This window comes from Pecten maximus, chromosome 4 (assembly GCF_902652985.1).
Source record: "Pecten maximus chromosome 4, xPecMax1.1, whole genome shotgun sequence".
NCBI lineage: Eukaryota > Metazoa > Mollusca > Bivalvia > Pectinida > Pectinidae > Pecten > Pecten maximus.
Window position 1 is genome coordinate 18451101 of NC_047018.1, and position 19895 is coordinate 18470995.

The 19895-nt window shown below is 34.6% G+C and overlaps 1 protein-coding gene across 1 annotated transcript; it reads left to right on the forward strand.

The window, feature by feature from the left end:
- The first annotated feature begins 856 nt into the window (after positions 1 to 856).
- Positions 857 to 12901, forward strand: LOC117325417 (histone acetyltransferase KAT6B-like). Its single transcript, XM_033881602.1, is given in 9 exon segments — positions 857 to 1570; positions 4849 to 5011; positions 5587 to 5699; positions 6002 to 6083; positions 6289 to 6393; positions 7311 to 7383; positions 7547 to 7757; positions 8193 to 8264; positions 8266 to 12901. Coding segments are annotated over 9 exon segments (1602 nt in total). The 3' UTR covers positions 8335 to 12901.
- Positions 12902 to 19895: the final 6994 nt, after the last annotated feature.

A 19895-nucleotide genomic window follows, 5' to 3' on the forward strand; every position in this document is an offset into this window, starting at 1 on the left:
TACGCACATTTAGCTGTGCGATAGTTTAGTAGTCGACGCCAAGATGGTACGCGATAGATGACCAACGAGTGGGAACGGCGACTTATCGGTGATGTCGCAATGGTTGAAGGTTAAAGTTATAGTAAACGTCGCGCCTCGCTACCTTTTGAATGCCGGCTAAATAGACATTAATTTAATAATGCACAGCTCTGTGAAATATCGTAGCTTAAACATGTCGCGTATTGGACTATACGTGTTGGTAGAAAACCCGTCACATATATAAATGATCCTGGTGTGCCTGCCGTGCATTGATAACAACGTTAATGCAGGACCAGTGATTGAAACATAATCCCGTTCCTGTTTAAACAGTCACTTAATTTATTTATACTTGACGCAATAGTACACGTAGTATTGGCCAATGTATCATATGTGTATCTTGAGTATGAACGTCTCTTCGAAGGAGATCAAACTCCGATATGAAGCATAACGACACATAAAATATACAGTACTGTCGCGACATATACTGTACACCTTTCAGTACATACTTTCAATTTAGAAATAGGCCACGCCTACTTCATACTGTTAAACCATGGGGCATTGCAAGGGAAATAAATGAAATTCAATTGTAAATAAATTTACCTTTTTTTCTTTAACAAATTATTTTATGTAGTAATTTACCACAAATTGATCAATATTATATGTTAAATAAATATAGAAATATGACAAAGACATTGTTTTGATTAAAATGACATGGTATAAACGATTTAAGTGTCGTAACATATTGATTAGGGGTACGCTATTATTTTAATAAGACTCCCATTTTAGGCCTCATAGTATCCCATAATTCTTTGTGCTTTCATTTGTACGCATGCGCACGATGGAAGTTCAGGCGAAGAAAGACACCGATCACTTTGAAAACATCGATACAAACGCCAATACATCGACGGAAAAGGAATCCGAAGACAAAATGACGTCTGTAAAAGATCGGGACACGATTTTGCAAATAATAGATCAGCTGCGGATGCGAAAAGCACGGCCAGATTTGAATCGAATCTGCCACATGGCTTTACGCAGATATGGCACTAAACACTTGGATACGGAAGCTCAGTTGGAGAAGCTCGTCGATTTGGGTATTGTAGTTAAAGTAGATTATAAAAGCAATGTAAGTTACAGGAATGCTTCTAAATGGAAAAAGAAGCCTTTTGGAAGAAAACTTCTTAATTCCAACTGTACGAACAAAAACATTCGAATGGCAATCAAAGCTTTATTGGAACTGGGGAGCGAAGACTTAGGTGCGTCAGCGAAAGATATTGAGAAATGGCTCACGGCCGAAACGGAGAGTCACCTGACGAAAAATCAACTTCTCATTGCGATTGGGAGGGAAGTTGACAACGGAAGCTTGAAAAAATTGTCGAATGGAAACTACGTGTTAAATAAGGGAGGTGAAAACAAGTCTAAAACCGCAGCACGGAAAAAACAGCAAGTTGCGACAGCGACGTCCAGTAAGCCCGACAAAACGGAGAAAACTGAGACGGCGAATTCAGTTACAAGTCCGAAATTTAAACGCGGACGTCCTCCGTCAAAGCGCAAGGTTAATAATTAATATGTTTAGATTTGTAACTTAATGTACTTAATTGGCGTGTTATAATAATGATTTTCTGTGCAAGTGACAATTTACTTTTTGCAGATGATAGATCTAATAGAAGTGCCATGAGGCAAATGGCGTCAATTTTAATATGCATTACGCACTTTGACGTCATTTGTATGGTCAATGATAACATACACATTAAGCTGATTGTAGCGCCATTAGAACTTTTGTGCTCATCATAGAATGATCTGAGTAAAATAGGATTAGGTATAATTGTTATTTTAATGATGGTATATGTTAATTAGTTTGAGTAATCGTAAAAGAATAATTGATCACTTGTTTTGTATCTGCGGGGTACATTATTATAAAACGGGTTGTTTGTGTTGATTGAACAAACAGAAAACAATGTATATTATTTACCTTTTTTTTTTATAGATAAACACATTTTGTAAACAACATTTTGATATTTGCAAAAAAAGCACATTTCAATTTATGTCAGGAAAAAAAATTCGGTAACTGAAATGGGGAAAATGTTCGACAGTCAAGAAGGGATTTGAACCCAGAGCCTACAAACTATCAAAGGAGGCCCAAAACACTGCAACATGGTCACCACTTAATAACTTCTTCTTTCCTGTGTCCTTGCAGGTTTTAATTTCAAATTATAACATTTGTTTAACACAATTATTGACTGTCTGGTTTTCGATAGAGAATACAACAAGTAACACATAAGTATACATCCTAAAAGGAGAGCAAAAATATGCACGGCCAGACCAGGGTTGAACCCGTGACCTATGAGCACTAGCTGCGTGCTCTACCAATTGGGTGCAGTTGCCAGGTACTGACCGTAGGCCGGTGGTTTTTCTCCGGGTACTCTGGCTTTCCTCCACCTCCAAAACCTGGCACGTCCTTAAATGACCCTGGCAGTTAATAGGACGTTAAACAAAAACAAACCAAAATCTACCAATTGAGCTACCTGCTCGCCAGTGTTCATTCCAGCCCAGTTCAGCTATATTCCTTTCCTCCTTCAGCAAAGTCTTTGCCCCCGAAGACACGAGACCCTTTACCACCGCCGTGGGTATTTATTTGGGCGCTATATGTAATGGGAGAGGAAAAATGCATGGCCAGACCGGGGTTCAAACCGAGACCTCAGAACACTAGCCAGATGCTGTACCAATTGAGCTACCTGCTCGCCAGCGTTCATCCCAGCCCAGTTCTGCTACAATGAAGCCTTTCAATCTCCTATATATAGCTTTCACTTGGTGTGGTCAACAGCACCAAATCTGTAATAGGAAGGAGGAATGAAAAATACCCTGCTGGTGCTAGGCTTTGAACTAGCGACCTTTCGCTCTCAAGGCAAACATCCTACCATTAGGTTAAATGGAAATTCCTGCTAGTCTGAGCTAGAAAGGTGACCTTATACATATACTCTCTACTTTTACATGTCTCTTTCCTTCAGTACAACCATAATCCAAGTTCTTAATCTCCAAGGAAGCCTAGCCCCTCAATCTCCTATAGCTTTCAGTTGGAGTGATCAACAGCAACAAATCTCATCAAATAAGAATTTGATCATCTAGTTTAAGACCATTCCAAATTTCTATGGAAGTTTTAATCTAATTGTTCGGTGAATGAATCAAATTTAGAGACCTGACCTTTCTGGATATGATTATTCTCACTTCGGACTTACAGTTTTGTTTTGACTTGTGTCCGTCTTTCTGCACTTAATCTTTTCCAGTTTCTATCTCATATACTTGTCGCTGTTACTTCATACTTAAGTCATGGGTTCAATTAGGAGAAAGTGTTGTGTCATGTTTCAAAAGTAGGTCACTCTGACCTTTATTTTGACCTTTGACCTACATCAAACAAAAAGTTTGTCTGGTCTCTTATAATAATACTTCTTATCACTGTAACTGGGGCATAGGTAAGTCACTCCTTCATTTTGACCTTTGTAGCTATATCATTGGAAAAATTGTCATGACTCGAACTCATCCCTACTTTTCACTGAAACTTCACGTTGGGGCATGCGTATACCAAAAGTAGGTCAGTAAGGTCACTGACCTACATTTTGACCTTTGATCTGCATTAAAGAATAAGTTTGTCGGAGCTTTGTTCACTGAAACTCGTCGTTCAAGGCATGATTTACCTTACTTGGGGCATGCTGCATTGGTTCATTTGCACTGAACTTCTGATATTGCTTAATAAAACTAGTATTTCTGAATTCACTTGCATTTATGCAACCAAATAAATGCAACTATTCAGTTGTCAAATACAGTTGGTCTTTCAAACATTTGATGTCCAATTATTTTATGGATTAATTCTTTGTATTTTTGACAAATTTCAAATCTGTTGGGTGACTTATTTACTGCATTGTCCTTTTAATTAAATTGTGAAAAAAATATTTAGTTGACAAACATGTATATAAAACCAAGTTGATCAATAATTATATAATATTTATTTATTATGAAAATGGAGTTGATCCCATTTCGAAATTTTATATGTACTATTTTCTCAATGAAATTTACGCAAATAAATCCTGCACCAGACAAATCTTGGTTCTAAAATCTTCTGGTGTCATTTTAATGGATTCTGATGTGTCTGGGACAGGGTCAAGAACCCCAACCCTTCTCATAGGGATGAACATGAGGCAATGAGGCAGTTGTTATTTGGACAGAAACTTTCATAAATTTTAGCACATAACTTAATATTTTATACCATATCAGTCAATTCAGTGTATCTACGTGCATAGATTATCTGAAATGGGCTTTCATGGATAATCAACATTTCTTCATTAGAATATTGCAACATGTTATTGTTTATTACTAGTTACCTTTAGATTTTTTCTCAGAATATTTAAATCAAACGTGCTTGCCATGCAGATTAATAGAGATTGCAATTTATTTCTAAAAAAAATGTCATAAAAAATGTTTACCTATATCATCCCATTCCTGTTAACCATCAGACACATGTGATTATATATAATATGTATACAGGAGTTTATCAAGACAAAGATATAAACAAGTTTTTGTTTCATATGAGTTACAAGACTCCAATCATGTCTTGTAGTTTATGCAATTAAGTTATTTAGTTATTTAGTTATTTAACTAAAAATGATGATTAAGGGATGCTGTGTGCTGAGATCTTGTATGAATGTTGAATTCTGTCATGTTTAGATTCTCGCATTACATAATGAAAGTAAATCACTTCATTTATGTTATTGAAATTAAATTTTGTATTCAAGACTTTATCAAGAAAAGTCATATGTTAACCAATTTTAATTTTTTCAGAAGTTCAGGAAGACGCATGGACCAGACTTTGAGACTCAATCTGTCAAGAAAAAAAACAACTCTGATGATGAAGAGGCCTCCATTTGTGACTATTGTTTGAAGGCTACAAGCAGTGCCTCCTTTTCTGAAGGACTATTAACATGCAAGGAGTGCAAAGCGACAGGTAAATACCTCGTACGTTGGAGAACAGTTTTGTAGTGTGATACATCAGTCTTCTGACCTGTGTTTATAGGACAGCATTTATCATAGACAGCAAAGTGTCAGCCTGCTCCAAATTTTACTAGAAATATTTTTGAACCTAACACTAACACAGATTATTCCAAACAGTCCTGATGTACAAATGGATAACTGTAAGTTGTAAATAAGTCTTAAGAATACTTAATGGAATCATTTATTTATTAAATTTTCGATTTCCACAATCTGTTTAAGCAAACCTGTAGCATTTGATTAATTTGTAGTCAGACTTGTTTATTTACTGGCTTTCTGTTGATTCTGACATGTCTGAGGTCCAAATGGTCACTGTTATGATAAAAACCTGTTCAAGTTTGTATAAATTGTGATTCCTCATTGTAGTCTCAATGGTTTTGTCAAGAGATAATTGTTAAAGAATTATTTGGTCTATGAGGAGATTAGTAGCATCTGTCCTTCTAGATTCAATATTAAACCAGTAGTATTAAAAGGATGAGACAAGAGAACCTCGTGTATAAAATAACCTGAATATCTTTGATATCTTAACAGCCCATCCCTCCTGTATGGGTTACTGTGAAAGTCTGGCTAGGCGTGCACTGGAATCGCCATGGCAATGCATCGACTGCAAGACCTGCTTCGTGTGCGAGGATTCGGGTGACCCTGTAAGTGATGAACCAAACATTATTTTGTTCCAACTAAAAACATACATTGGTGTAGTCCTGGTCAAAGGGAGATAATTTTAATTTCATGAGATAACAAAAATCTTACAGTATTGAAAAGCTCTCTAAACAATATTCTGATTAATGATTTTAAGCTGACTGTACTAGGACACTACACCATACAGCTTGGAAATGTCTGTTGTCTAAATATATCATTTACTTTTCTTTTTCAAATAACTCCCAGAAAGTGAAATGATTCGTGATTTAAGTGATGATTTCCGGACAAATTGGTTTCTTGATTTCAGGAAATGATGTTATTTTGTGATGCCTGTGACAAGGGATACCACATGAACTGCCATAACCCTCCACTGGAGAAGAAACCTTTAGGTAAATATTGTGCACTGTTTGGAATTAAGTTATTAAGAATATGACCAGATTATGTGGATTCAGGTCAATTGTGAAGTATCTTTTCTCATAATTTGATAAAAACACACCTCAAATTGTACTCTGTTTATTACAGGTAAATAGGATCATATCAACATTGAGATATATTTTGTTCCAAATCTGTTGTATTGTGTTATTGTTTGTCTAGGTAACTGGGTCTGTAGTAAATGTGTGCTGGAAAAAAACATGGAAACATCTTCAGAGGGAGAAGACTTGCAAGAATCCAATGTCATGGATGACAGTCAAGTCACAGGTAAAGTTTTCAGGCATGAGCATCCAGATGAAATTATGAAACAATACTTTTTGTTCAATTTTTAGCTTGCCTCTGGAAGAGAGGGGGAGCTTATATGTTGTCACACAAGTGTCGGCATCTGCATTAGCATCGGTTTCCAAAGGTTGAGGTTTTGATGCAGGTGTTGAAAGGCATCAGTAAACTCCTTTATAATTGTACTAGAGTTCTAATATTTGGTTTCAGGCTTACTGTGAGGTTAACTATTACTTACCGGGTTTGGAATGAATTATTTTTGGTGAATGGTGTGAAAGGCATCAAAAGGACCAAGAGAGCTGGTTGTGTTGTCTCTTTCTGTGGCAGAAGGTAGAACTCAGGGGATTAATATTATGTCAAAGCTGTTACATTTTCATACTACGTAATTCATTTTCATAAAATAGTTCCACAAATCAGACTTTATTTAAAAACTTTAGATTTAGACATAGGTGGTCAAGATCAAGTATAATTTTTGTGTTTCTCCTGCATTAAGCCCAGGAGACCAACACAACCTCTAACTCGGGACTTAATACAGGACAGTGAAACAGCATTTGTTGGTAATTCTAGTTAGCAGCAATATATATATATATATTGATGGGCACATTGTGTGGTAACTATGGTATTGTATTGCCAAGGTCATAGTATGAAATAGGTTAAATATTCATTCATACATGTGCTGTTGTTTTAATTATAACTATTAGATTTTGATATAGAAATATCGCCAGATTTTGTGAGATTAACATCCAGCTAATGAGATGTTTGACACCACATCAGAGTGTGTAATTTGTATGTACAACATAAGGCCTGAAATTGTTTGGTATGTAAAACTATAGTAGAAAACTTGCTCATTTATGACAAAATTCCCCACTACTATGTTTTGACCCTCCTGTTTTTGGGTGTTACAGATGGGGGAGGTGCCTCCTGTTTACCCACACCCTGTGATTCTCCAGCCTCGGAGGAAGACGAGGAAGAAGAAAAGTAAGGAAATAAAATCGTCTGTCCATTTTGGACATTTTGTGAAAAAAAATCAGATTTCTGTAAACTGCAGAATCGATATGAAAATATTTTATGTGTGCATCAAAGTAGATATTTGACTGTTCCTTGAGCATTTTCACAGATCATTACATTATTTTTTTCATAGAATTGAACCTCTTCCAAGGAAACGTAAAACAGCAGAGGGAAGGAAGAAATCTTTGGATCTAGAGGGAAAAAAGGGTGATAAAAATGAGAAAACAAACACCAGTATTGATAATGGCCAGTATCCAGATGCCTCAAAGTGGAAAGTGGAAGATGTTGTGCACTTTTTTGTGAATGTAGGATTTCGGGAGCAGGCAGAGGCTCTTAAAGAACAGGTTAGTATAAGTAGTTGTTAACATGTGGCAATGCTGATATATACTGGTTAAAACCATATGATGATGTGTGTTAAAGTTCATATGTAATCAAACCTAATTTGGTATTAAAAATGCATATAATTGTTTTAAACTGAAGACAATAATAAGTATTAAACAGGTATTGTTGTACAGTAAAGGGAAAGTCATAATAGTTTGGACCTTGAAAACAAGAGTATTACCTAACGGCTTTGATAACAGAAACAATACAGTAGGTCATGTTGCAGTAGATTTGAAGAAAATTGACATAATATTAAAACAAAAATGTTGCTAGTTTAAGTGTAAATGTCTATAGTTATGACAAGAAAGTTGCATTGTTTTTGCTTGTTAAGTAGATTTATTATTTCACCAATAATTGATGAGTAAACTATGACTGGACAATTACACATTTATGTACAGGAGATTGATGGACAGTCCCTACTGTTGATGAAGAGGAGCGATGTACTAACAGGCTTGTCAATCAAATTAGGTCCCTGCCCTCAAGATGTACCAACATGTGATGAAGCTACAGACCTCTGGTTTTGATTTGGAGGACAGTTGACCACGATCCTCTGAATAGTTAAAATTTTTATCTTTTCTTTTTATAATTGATATGTGATTTGTTCCATTTTAAAAGCCATAGCTATGACCGATGTTCCTGTAGCATGTTTTTACCGGTGATAAGTTCATTTTATGTTAATAACCTGACATGCTCAAATAAATTTTATGGTTAATGGTCATATATGTTATTTAATATAAGAACTTTCTGTAGAATCATTGTCATTCAGAAACCAAATATTGGTGTTTTGCTCTTTTCTGATAATCTGGCTTGTCAAAGTAGAAATATACTAGAAGTATACTTATCAATTGTGGAATTTTGTTTACTTGGCAAGATATGGACAGAAATTACCATGTTTTCTATAGTTATAAATTACAAGTATTTATTTTCCAAAGATAAGCTTATAAATAAACACTGCAAGTTGGGATACTATGGAATAAACCCATAATGTAAGAAGTTTTATTTACATAGCTGTATGTATCTTACCAGTATTAGTTATCATATGGATTGATGAAATCATGATAAAAACAATAAATTAATATGGTTTTATAATATTTGTAGCTCTTTCATTTGTGACAGTAAGAACTTAATCTAATATAGTTGTGCTTGCTTAAGTGTTTTGTCAAGAATTTCCTATTTGTTTTTCAAAGTAGTGAGGTACTGTGCTATCAAGAAAACTGAATGTTTTATAATTGATGATGGAATATACAGTGTAGTGTTCTCTTGTTTCCTGTGTAACTCTGTTGTCATCATGCAGTGATTTTACTAGGTAATATATATGTCGTTAAGCCATCTTTTAATTAGGTAATTAATATGCAATAAGGTATATCCTCATGATGAATACAATGTATGACACCTGTTCCATGCTCTAATCAGATGAATCTAACATGATTATCCATACTTTTCCATTCCTTGTAGTTATCTATACTCAACAATAGCCAGATTTTCCATTCAGGTGTCGTGCTATTCAGTCATATGATAGTTATATAAAATTTGTGTAAAACGGATTTGCCTCAATGGAGACAGTCTAAAACATTTGTGTGAGGCACAGGCGTGTCATAGTGTCTAATGATATAAAAGCCAGTATTTTGTATTGGTAATTAAGGTAGAGTAATACTTGTCAACTGTATGCAGCTCTTGGTATATGCCAAGTATATATGTATATTTCCTCCTGTATACCGGCGTTCATTAGTAATTATTGTGTTAAGACACTTTATCACACCACTTTCCCTTGCATATAGGCCTTCATACAAAGTTACTTTCCTGTTAAGGTGGAGTGTCCCAGCACTTTTCTATTGTATACAGGCCTTCATAAGTTATTGTCCTGTTAAGGTGGAGTGTCCCACCACTTTTCTACTGTATACAGGCCTTCATAAGTTATTTTCCTGTTAAGGTAGAGTGTCCCAGCACTTTTCTATTGTATACAGGCCTTCATAAGTTATTGTCCTGTTAAGGTAGAGTGTCCCAGCACTTTTCTACTGTATACAGGCCTTCATAAGTTATTTTCCTGTTAAGGTAGAGTGTCCCAGCACTTTTCTATTGTATACAGGCCTTCATAAGTTATTTTCCTGTTAAGGTAGAGTGTCCCACCACTTTTCTACTGTATACAGAGAAAATTATGACCACCATAGACATCATGAAGGGTAGCATTAGCATAACTGATAAATTCCCTGCTTTCTTATCTTCAAATGTTTGGGTCAAATCCTTGTGAGCGAGTTCTACTGGTTTTGTGTAAAGGAATCAGTGTGGATATATTTCTTTTGTATACAATCATCTGTTTTCAAAACAAAAAGATCTTCGACCTTAGAAATATGTTTCTGCTAATATCAGCTAGTGTCATTATCATTAAATTGAAAGAAAAAACTCTTTGAAGTATTGTTTTCCAGAAGAATTGAAGCAATGATGTCTGTATAGCAGAAATAAATCATTGGGTGTGAACATATCCTTTTTAATATGAACCCCACCTGTTTGGTAGTAGTGTGTGTAACATAGAACTTCTCAACATATTACTTTATAAGTTCCTTGTTAACATTTCATGAACATTGTACCAAATCGAAATTACATCAGGATACTATTTGCTAGTTCCGCCAATGTTGGAGAATATAATTAAGACTTTTAATTTGTTTAATATACATACATTAGGTAGAATCAATGGATGCATTTGGTAGTGTTGTTTGTTGCACATTTCACAAAACTTCATAACTTAAATATTTATGAAAATGTTACGCAAAATTTGTACATTTCGCAAGTCCTTTTTAAAAAGGTGTTTTGTACCTTGAGACCAAATCATTTTTCATAATCGTAAATCAAATTTTCTGTAAAATTCCAATTGGGTATTGTTTATCATGCAGTAAACAAACGGTAACAACACATTTTTTGTGTCACCTGAAAAAAACAGACAACACAGAGGTATAAGGCAGAGTAGGTCTCTTATAAAAGTTTGTATTTGTGTACATCATTATCTGATTTCATACAATATTATTTTGATTTTGTAAGTTAAGATGGTGAATTTGACATAGTTAGGGATGGTTGTAAGTTTTAAAGATTTGTGAAAGGCTTAGTATTTCGTAAATTTGACTTTATTTAATATGCAAAAGTTACGCAAGTTACGCAAATTTGTAAGTTAGGAAGCTTTGTGAAACCCAGGTTGTAGTTATGTTGAATTTGGTGCATTAAGATGATGTTATTTTAAAGATGTTATAATATAGAAATGACATTTATGTAGGCATGTTAAGGGACTTGTTTTGTTAATCATAAGGCAGAATCTGAATGGCCATTGTACTTGATTTATGTGAGCAGGATTATTTGAATTACCTCCCCTTGTTTGAAGGGTTGTATGGAAATTATTCAGTAAAACTATGCTGTGTAGGTCTTTGACATGTTAACATATTTTTGTTGTATGTTAATACTTTAGTATTCGATGTATATTTGCTCATTATAGTTTTATATATTTTTAACTGTAAAGTAAGTTTGAGAGGAAAGTGCATAGTTGCTGTGCAATGGTATTGTGTGGGTGTGGTAGACTTAGTAAGACGCTATCTACTGGGGTTGTATAACAATTTACAGTATTCATGGTTTATTTAGAGATTGTGGTAAAAGGCGATGTCAGATGGTATATCTGAATGCCTCCCAACTTCCACGCCTTCCATATCTGATGTTTCTCTGTCAAAATCCTCTACAAAAATGTAGTTTTTTTTAATCATTCATTTGGGATTTAAGCTCATTATTACTCCCGAAAAAATCTCTGAAAAGCTTTACTCTCATGTTTATTGGGTTTTAAACCAATTCTTCAATGACCACAGGCTTTTAAGGGTGTCGGCACTCATCAGATAGAAAAACTAGTAACTGTTTATCTCCCTTACAAATTGGTCATCAGGACGGATGTTTTTGTTATCTAAAGTCCATCAGACTATTGGTGTTACTTTGTAGTTAGGAGTTTTATTGTCCTCAATATACGTGTTCATTGAATGTGTGTCAGTTTCGAAAGATTTGTTAACACACCCACAGACAGTCATTACCTGATGATAATGAATGAAAAGTTGAGCATGTAATTTAAGAGTGATTTTACGTAAACCATAGTAGAAAGCTTTCAGATTGGCCATTTCTGACCAAAGGGTATACAAAATTCCCCACTAATTTTCATGCATATATACCTTATGGACCATTTGTTAGTAATGTGTCAATTCTGCTATCCTGATTGAGCAAATATAAAAAATATAAGGGCTGATTTCTGTTTACATTCCATTCTGTAACGTTGTTCTACTACTCTTGGCCTTGTGTGTCAGTAATTTGTTTTTGCTGTCTTGACAACCATCAGCAATTCAAAACAAAAATAATTTGATGGGATGGCATTTGTGCTTGTTTGATTTTGAACTGTTCAACAGATAAAGCTTGAACTCTTATAGAAGAATGCCTTCCATTGCACTCCTGTGCTTAAGTGTGTGTGATTTGACAGTATAATGAAGTCTGTATGTTGTTTTTAAATGATGTAGCACTTCGAAGTCTGTAACTCATTCTGCAATCAGAATGCTGTGAGAGACAAGTTCTGGATGACGACATAATTTGGAAGAAAAATGTAAAATAATGACAACTCCAAGTTTTGTAGTGCTACCAAACTTTCTGAAAGATTATCTCGCTGAAAAAAATCTGCCATATATATTTAGCATGTAAATGAATTCGGACTTATGTTTCATTATCGTTGATTAGCGTTGATACTCTTCCAAAAAAAAACTGTTCTGAGTGACTTGTTAGTAATATAGTAGGCTATGATTATTTTCCTGGATGAAAGAACGGTGTAAAAGGAGGCAAAGAAATGTCATAAGATATATGTGGATGTTTAGAAAATGTACGACAACAAAATTGGAACAAAATGTGTTTAAGTTATAAGCTTTGCAAATTGTAGAAAAGGGATTAGACACTATAAAACGTATAACTCCCACAGAGCTGTGTGATTATTGAAGAATAAATACAAGATAAAAACACTTGAAATACATGAATTCAACATGTATATGCATCATATAAATTCTGATATTGATTCAAACACTTGTACCTAATTGTGTACACACCCCACTTAAATGTTGGGATATACAAAAAAATGTGAGATAATTGATTGTCTATCAACACAATTGGGATATAAAATGATTGTGTATTAACACAATTGGGATATAAAATGATAGTGTATTAACATGATTGGGGACAAAAAAATTAAGTGTATTAAAAGAATGGAGATTTGAAATAACTGATTGTGTGATTGTGTATTATTAACACAATTGGGATTTAAAAAAAATAATTGTGTATCAACACAATTGATATTTGAATTGATTGTGTATTGACACAGTATACTGGTGTTTGTGATTTAATATTTATGATAACAACTCAAACTTTAATTGATTGTGTATTGACACAGTATACTGGTGTTTGTGATTTAAAGAGGCTTACCCGCAGACGGACCGGTAAACGGCACATCTCCGATCACTAAATAAACTTCAGTACACGTTTCTATGTGACAAAATTACAGGCTTTCCGACTTCATTTCTTGAAAACAATTACAGAATATGTATTTAAAAGACGTTTTAAAACTCAACCTGAGAGGGAAATTTATGGAATATAACGGAAAAATTGCCCCTGCCTTTGAAGTTATCACTGCGGCACTGTGCACGTGCTTGTTTCTTTGATGTATCAATCAAATTAGACTCCACTTTATAGCGGGGACTTATTGCGGGTTGCGATTAAATAAATAATATTTAAAAAATGAGGTTTTAATATCACTTTTCAGCGTTTTATAAGGAAAATAAAATGAAAAACTCAACAATTCCAACGATCTGTCATGTGTAAAAAATCTTTTTCTATTAGCCAATTTTTCTGATCTCTCTGCGGGCTAGCCTCTTTAATATTAATGATAACATCTCAAACTTTTATTGACAAGGATATGTTAACTATTGGCAGTGTACTTTGTTTCAGAAACATTTTTTACCAAAATTTTCACCTCGCCTTGTTAATTAAATAGAAATTATAAATTTTCCAAATACAAATATATGTTGATCATATTATATATGAAAATATTGTTATAACTATGATCACTCGAGATAAGATATGTCCCCAGTTAAATGATTACTTCAGAGATCCAATACTCCCCTTTTTATTTGGCCACATACCAGAATACGTTTCTCATATTTAGTAAAGTACAAATGAGAAATTCGACAGAAAGATATAATTTTTTTTGATATGCCCTAAATTAACAAACATTTTCCCACATGGATAGGAAATGATTGGTGAGTGTGACGACACAGTGTGGTGTATGGTGTATGTGGAGATTTATAATGTACTGGTAGTAATCTTATTTTTGATCTCAATGATGTGTTCAGCAAATGCCTAGCTTATTATTTTATTATCAATTGTTTTTATACTTTTTTTTTTACTACTTGATATAACAACGAAGATGAATGTTTGATTTATACTGTGTAACCTACCTCTAGGAATCGTAAACTGTACATACATTTGTTTTAATTATAAGCACCATATATGTAATTTTTTGTTAAAAATGTAATGAAATCAAGGTCAATTATGGCAGGTCAACATGGATTATTATTACAATATCAAATCTATAACTGGAGTTATAACATTTTAACATCTATTTAAAACTTGTTTAAAATTCTCAATGTGTGCTAATATTGAAAAGTTTCAATCTGGCACATTACAGATAAAAAACCTTAGGATTTCCAGTAATACTACATCGCTGGATACCAAGAACGCATTATTGTTATCTTATGTGATACAGAGAAGGATCTTTTATCTTTCTGTAAATACTTACTACTAGTGATATTGGACTGAAAAACTTACACATAACACACGGATGATAAGTGTTATGTCATATTGATCTCTTAATGAACAACACTTGGGAGGAATTACATATCACATTATGTATAAGATGAAATAAAATAGTTATTTACTTTGAATTTATAAAGTGTAGAAGTTGAAGATGGGCAAATGCTTTCTGGTAAAATTGATGCTACCTTAAAGGTGGGGCTATAGTGCCACACATACTATCATCCATGAAGCTCCATGGATTTTGAATTATATCAAAATGAAATAAAATTTTAACCATATGTAACAACAGCTAATGAATAAGATCATGCAAAATAATTCAAAATAACAAAAATCATAGTCCAGGTCTATAAATTGTAACACGTTGTTTGAAGAACAGTTGATTATTACCATATGTGTGTAGTATTAGAATGACCAGGAAATGAACAATAGGTTGTTGGAATTTGGCTTACTTTTGCGATTACTTAATTTTTGAACCTGTGCAAAAGAAAAATAACTTCACCAGGTTTCCACGTAAGAAATGAACAACTTCATCTTGTAACATTTCATTCATTGAAGAACCTACTTGGAGTACAGAAAGTTACAGTTTCACGGCTGCCTGAGTGTGTGTCATGATTGTCTAATGTAGTTGTTGCAATATAAACTGAGGCTTTCTCAAGATGCATTTCTGTTTGCCTTATTTTTAGCTCACCTGCCCGAAGGGCAAGTGAGCTTATGCCGTGGTGCGGGGTGCGTCCGTCCGGTGTAAACTTTTCCATTTAAACAACTTCATCTCAATAACCAAGAGGCCCAGAGACCTAATACTGGGCCTGTAGCATGCTGCGGTGAAGGGCTACCAAGTTTGTTCAAATGAATGAAATTGACCTTCATCCAAGGTCACAGGAATCAAATAGACTGAAATCTTTAAACGCCTTCTCAATAACCAAGAGTCACAAGGAGTTGATATTGGGTCTGTTACATGCTGGGGTGAAGTACTACCAAGTTTGTTCAAATAAATGACCTTGACCTTCATTGAAGGTCACAGGGATCAAATAGGCTGAAATATTTAAACAACGACTTCTCAATAACCAAGAATCACAAGGAGTTGATATTTGGTCTGTAGCATGCTGGGATGAAGGGCTACCAAATTTGTTCAAATGAATACCTTCACAGGGATCAAATAGGCTGAAATCTTTAAACGACTTCTTCTCAATAACCAAAAGTCCCAGGGAGTTGATATTGGGTCTGTAGCATGCTGGGATGAAGGGCTACCAAGTTTTTTCAATTGTGACCTTTCAAGGTGAGATTAGTCAAATAAGCAAAAATATTTCCATGACTTATTTTCAATAACTGAAAGGTCCGGAGACCTTATATTTGGGGTTTAGCCTTCTTGGATGAAGCCTTGTAAGTTTGTTCAAATGAATGACCTTGATCATAATTTAAGTTTAAAAGAGTTAAATTGGCCTTGGATCTTATAGATGGTCTCTGATACACCTATTATTAATTATGTTTATTCGGGCCCATTGGGCCCTTGTTTTCATACATATAACGCCACGTAAGTTTTGGTAAGATTTTATTATATACACCGTAACAGGGATAGTGAGAGTTGTATTATCTACTCCGGAACAGGGCTAGTGAGAGTTGTATTATATACTCCGTAACAGGGATAGTGAGAGTTGTATTATCTACTCCGTAACATGGATAGTGAGAGTTGTATTATATACTCCGTAACAGGGATAGTGAGAGTTGTATTGTATACTCCGTAACAGGGATAGTGAGAGTTGTATTATATACTCCGTAACAGGGCTAGTGAGAGTTGTATTATATACTCCGTAACAGAGATAGTGAGAGTTGTATTATATACTCCGTAACAGGGATAGTGAGAGTTGTATTATATACTCCGGAACAGGGATAGTGAGAGTTGTATTATATAATCCGTAACAGGGATAGTGAGATTTGTATTATATACTCCGTAACAGGGATAGTGAGAGTTGTATTATATAATCCGTAACAGGGATAGTGAGAGTTGTATTATATACTCCTTTTGGTCTGTCGGCCACCCATTTGTGCCTGTGGTATATTTTCAAGGTACCTAGTCATCAGCCATACCTATCTGTGTGGTTGGGTTGTAAGAGATAACCACCAGTATTTAGGACATGTACCTGTTGATGACATCCACACCAATATAGAATAAGGGATCTATATTTATAAATAAAAGGGTTTTATAGCGAAACTTTTTTAAGCTACATGTATTTCTGGCTAGGCGATTAGTGTCGTAGATCGGAGTCCGAGGCCCTGTCGGGGCACGAGTCACAAAATTATCTTCCCTTGTTTTGTGCATGTGTGTATGGGGTTCATTTTTAATAGTTTGCTAAAATACAAATCGTTTGTGACCGTCGATGTCATTTAATTGGAATGCTAGCAACGTAAAGTGGCTTGTTTCTGGTAAATTTCGCGCGTCTGACTGGTCAACATGAAAATCAATGCGATATTGAAAAATAGATTCAAGAACTAATAATAAGAAAAAAAGATAAAAGTGAATCGTTGTTTTACTTAAGATATTTCCTAGTTCCGACATTACATATATATGGTACATAACTTAGATATACAGATACATAAATAAGTCCAAAATACATGTATATGGTACACTACTTGGATATACGGGTAAGTACGTCAAAATACATATACATGGTACACTACTTGGATATACAGATATATAGATACGTCAAAAAATACATGTATATAGTACTCTACTTAGATATACAGATAAATACGTCCAAAATACATGTATATGGTACACTACTTAGGTATGCCCGTGGTTCCAACCAGTCGCACAATAACAGCCTAATTGATAGGTTCATTTGGTACATGTAAACATAAATTAATCGGCCCCATTCACATAGCAGACATTTCCAAAATAGTTCACATAGTTTACAGAGGTGAACGCAACACATCTCATTTAATTTCCGTTTATTGGTAAACAGTCTTGTTTTCAATTTATGCAATTTAAAATAAAAGCATTGAGCTTGTTATAACGGTGTTGAATAGAACTGTTTCATTTTATCGATTAGTCAAGGAAGCGAGATTTATTTCTTTACATCTGGAAGGTAATGTCTACATAAACCAGAAATCAACCTTTCTTTCTGTATACTAGTGTAGTTAGAAGGCGTATTACCTACAGAGTAGATTATTGTTTCTGATAAATAATATAGTAACACAAATGACGAAGGACGACAACTTTTTGACTCGTGTCCTGACCGGGCCTTGAACTCACGATCTACGGCACCCAATCGCCTAGCCAGAAATACCCACAGCTTCTTTAAAAAACGTCTCATTGGCGCAGTGATGGTCGGCCCGATACCCTGCATACATGATCATTGTGGAAGTCGTCTATTAGATGATATGAATACCAGGATCTCAACGTATTCACATACATGGATACGAATTGTACATCTATTATAAATATTTCTACATTAATTATATATATATATTGTCTCCCTTCGTCATTTGTGTTTCTAAGTTATATATCTATTTATTAGCACAGTGTATCATATACACTATGTGTTGGTGATCCGAAGATATAGATTTGAATTTCCTGTCGTAGTTGTACCGAGAGAAATATATATATATATATGTATAACAAAAACTTATGTTCTATATAGACATTCTCTACAAGAACCATATTCATCTCACAGTTAATTCTTCTTTAGGTTGATTCGCGCTTCGTCTACCTATGAAGAATAATTCTACGCACATCTGTAAATAACGAACGATTCCATATTATAAATAAGTACAACGCGTCATAGGTTGTATATTGTATTGTCCGATGAACTTAAGTATATATTTACATCTCTCCCTTCTTTACCTTAGTAAACTCTGATCTGAACCTGACCTTTCGGGTCAGATGACGTTAAAAGCGATTTTTATGCAATGATGTCATATTTCGTTATTACTTTCACGTACTCTACATCCAACATTACAATATATTTACATCTCTCACTTCTTCAGCTTAGTAAACTCTGACTTCGAATAAATTAGAGTATACGCAGTGAAAAAGGGCTCGGCGGATATATAAGCGCGGGAATCGGTAAATAATGATGACGTCGCCTATTTGTGACGTTACCGGAACGTCGACTAGACGGCGCCATTTTGAAGGAACTGATCAATGCAATTTTAGCGTGTTCTCCTCTTACCCGATGATCTCTACACAAAAAGCTGACGTCAAGTGAGTATTCTGTTAAGAACTAAACTGAATCTTGCGGAAATGAGTGCATAGTTAACTTCTCCATGAGGTAAGTTAACAACGAAATGCTGAAGCTTACATTTCCAAGAGAAAATTTGAACACGTCACTACTAAATCCGTGTCAATACACACTGTGCTTGACAACCATAGTTAATCCGAGATGGAAATTGTGGATTGTGAATATATCAATTAATTAAAAACGTAAAAGGTATCAAACAAAAACAACAAAGTTGTTGCCGTAGTTGCCAACGTCGCAACACCCACTGGCTTTTATTTTCTTCGTATTGTATCATAAACGATTTGTTTGATGTAAATATCCGAATTATAAACAAATTTTGACGTACTTGGGCCTACGTTTTATCCTGTTTTATATTAGAGTATTTCCTCAGTAGGCTTAACTGATACTCCATTGGTTAAATGGACGATCGAGAACACGGGGACCTGAGAATTTGTTAATAGTCTACATGTATTTGGACCTTCCCTCGTGTGTATAGCACATTTTGGGACGTTTCGGTATGTTAGATTAAAATTCGGTAAAAAAAAACAACAACAATAACAAAACACAAAAATATTCAGGGGTTGTCAATTTTAATCAAGTCCCCAACGCGTCTCAAAATGTGCTATACACACGAGGTAAGATCCAAATACATGTGGACGTTAACAAATTCTCAGGTCCCTGTGATCGAGACAAGTATGTGTTCCATAAACTATTAATTTAGAATAATACAACACAATGTCATTGCTACAAACATACTGTCCGTCCTCGAAATCGATTTCTCTGCCAATGTTTTCTGGAATAGCTGTTAACGATGAATGATTTAACACATCCTATACATAAATTACAATTGTAGTTACTTAATAAAATCAATACCACATCGGTTGTTTCAGATAACACTTGTTAAAAAAACAAAAAGAAAACAATGTCCATTAAATAACTCTATCTGAAGAATGTTCACGAAGACTTTACTCGTTGTTAGCGATAAAACTGAAGATTAGGTAGGCCTATGTGTTAACGGCA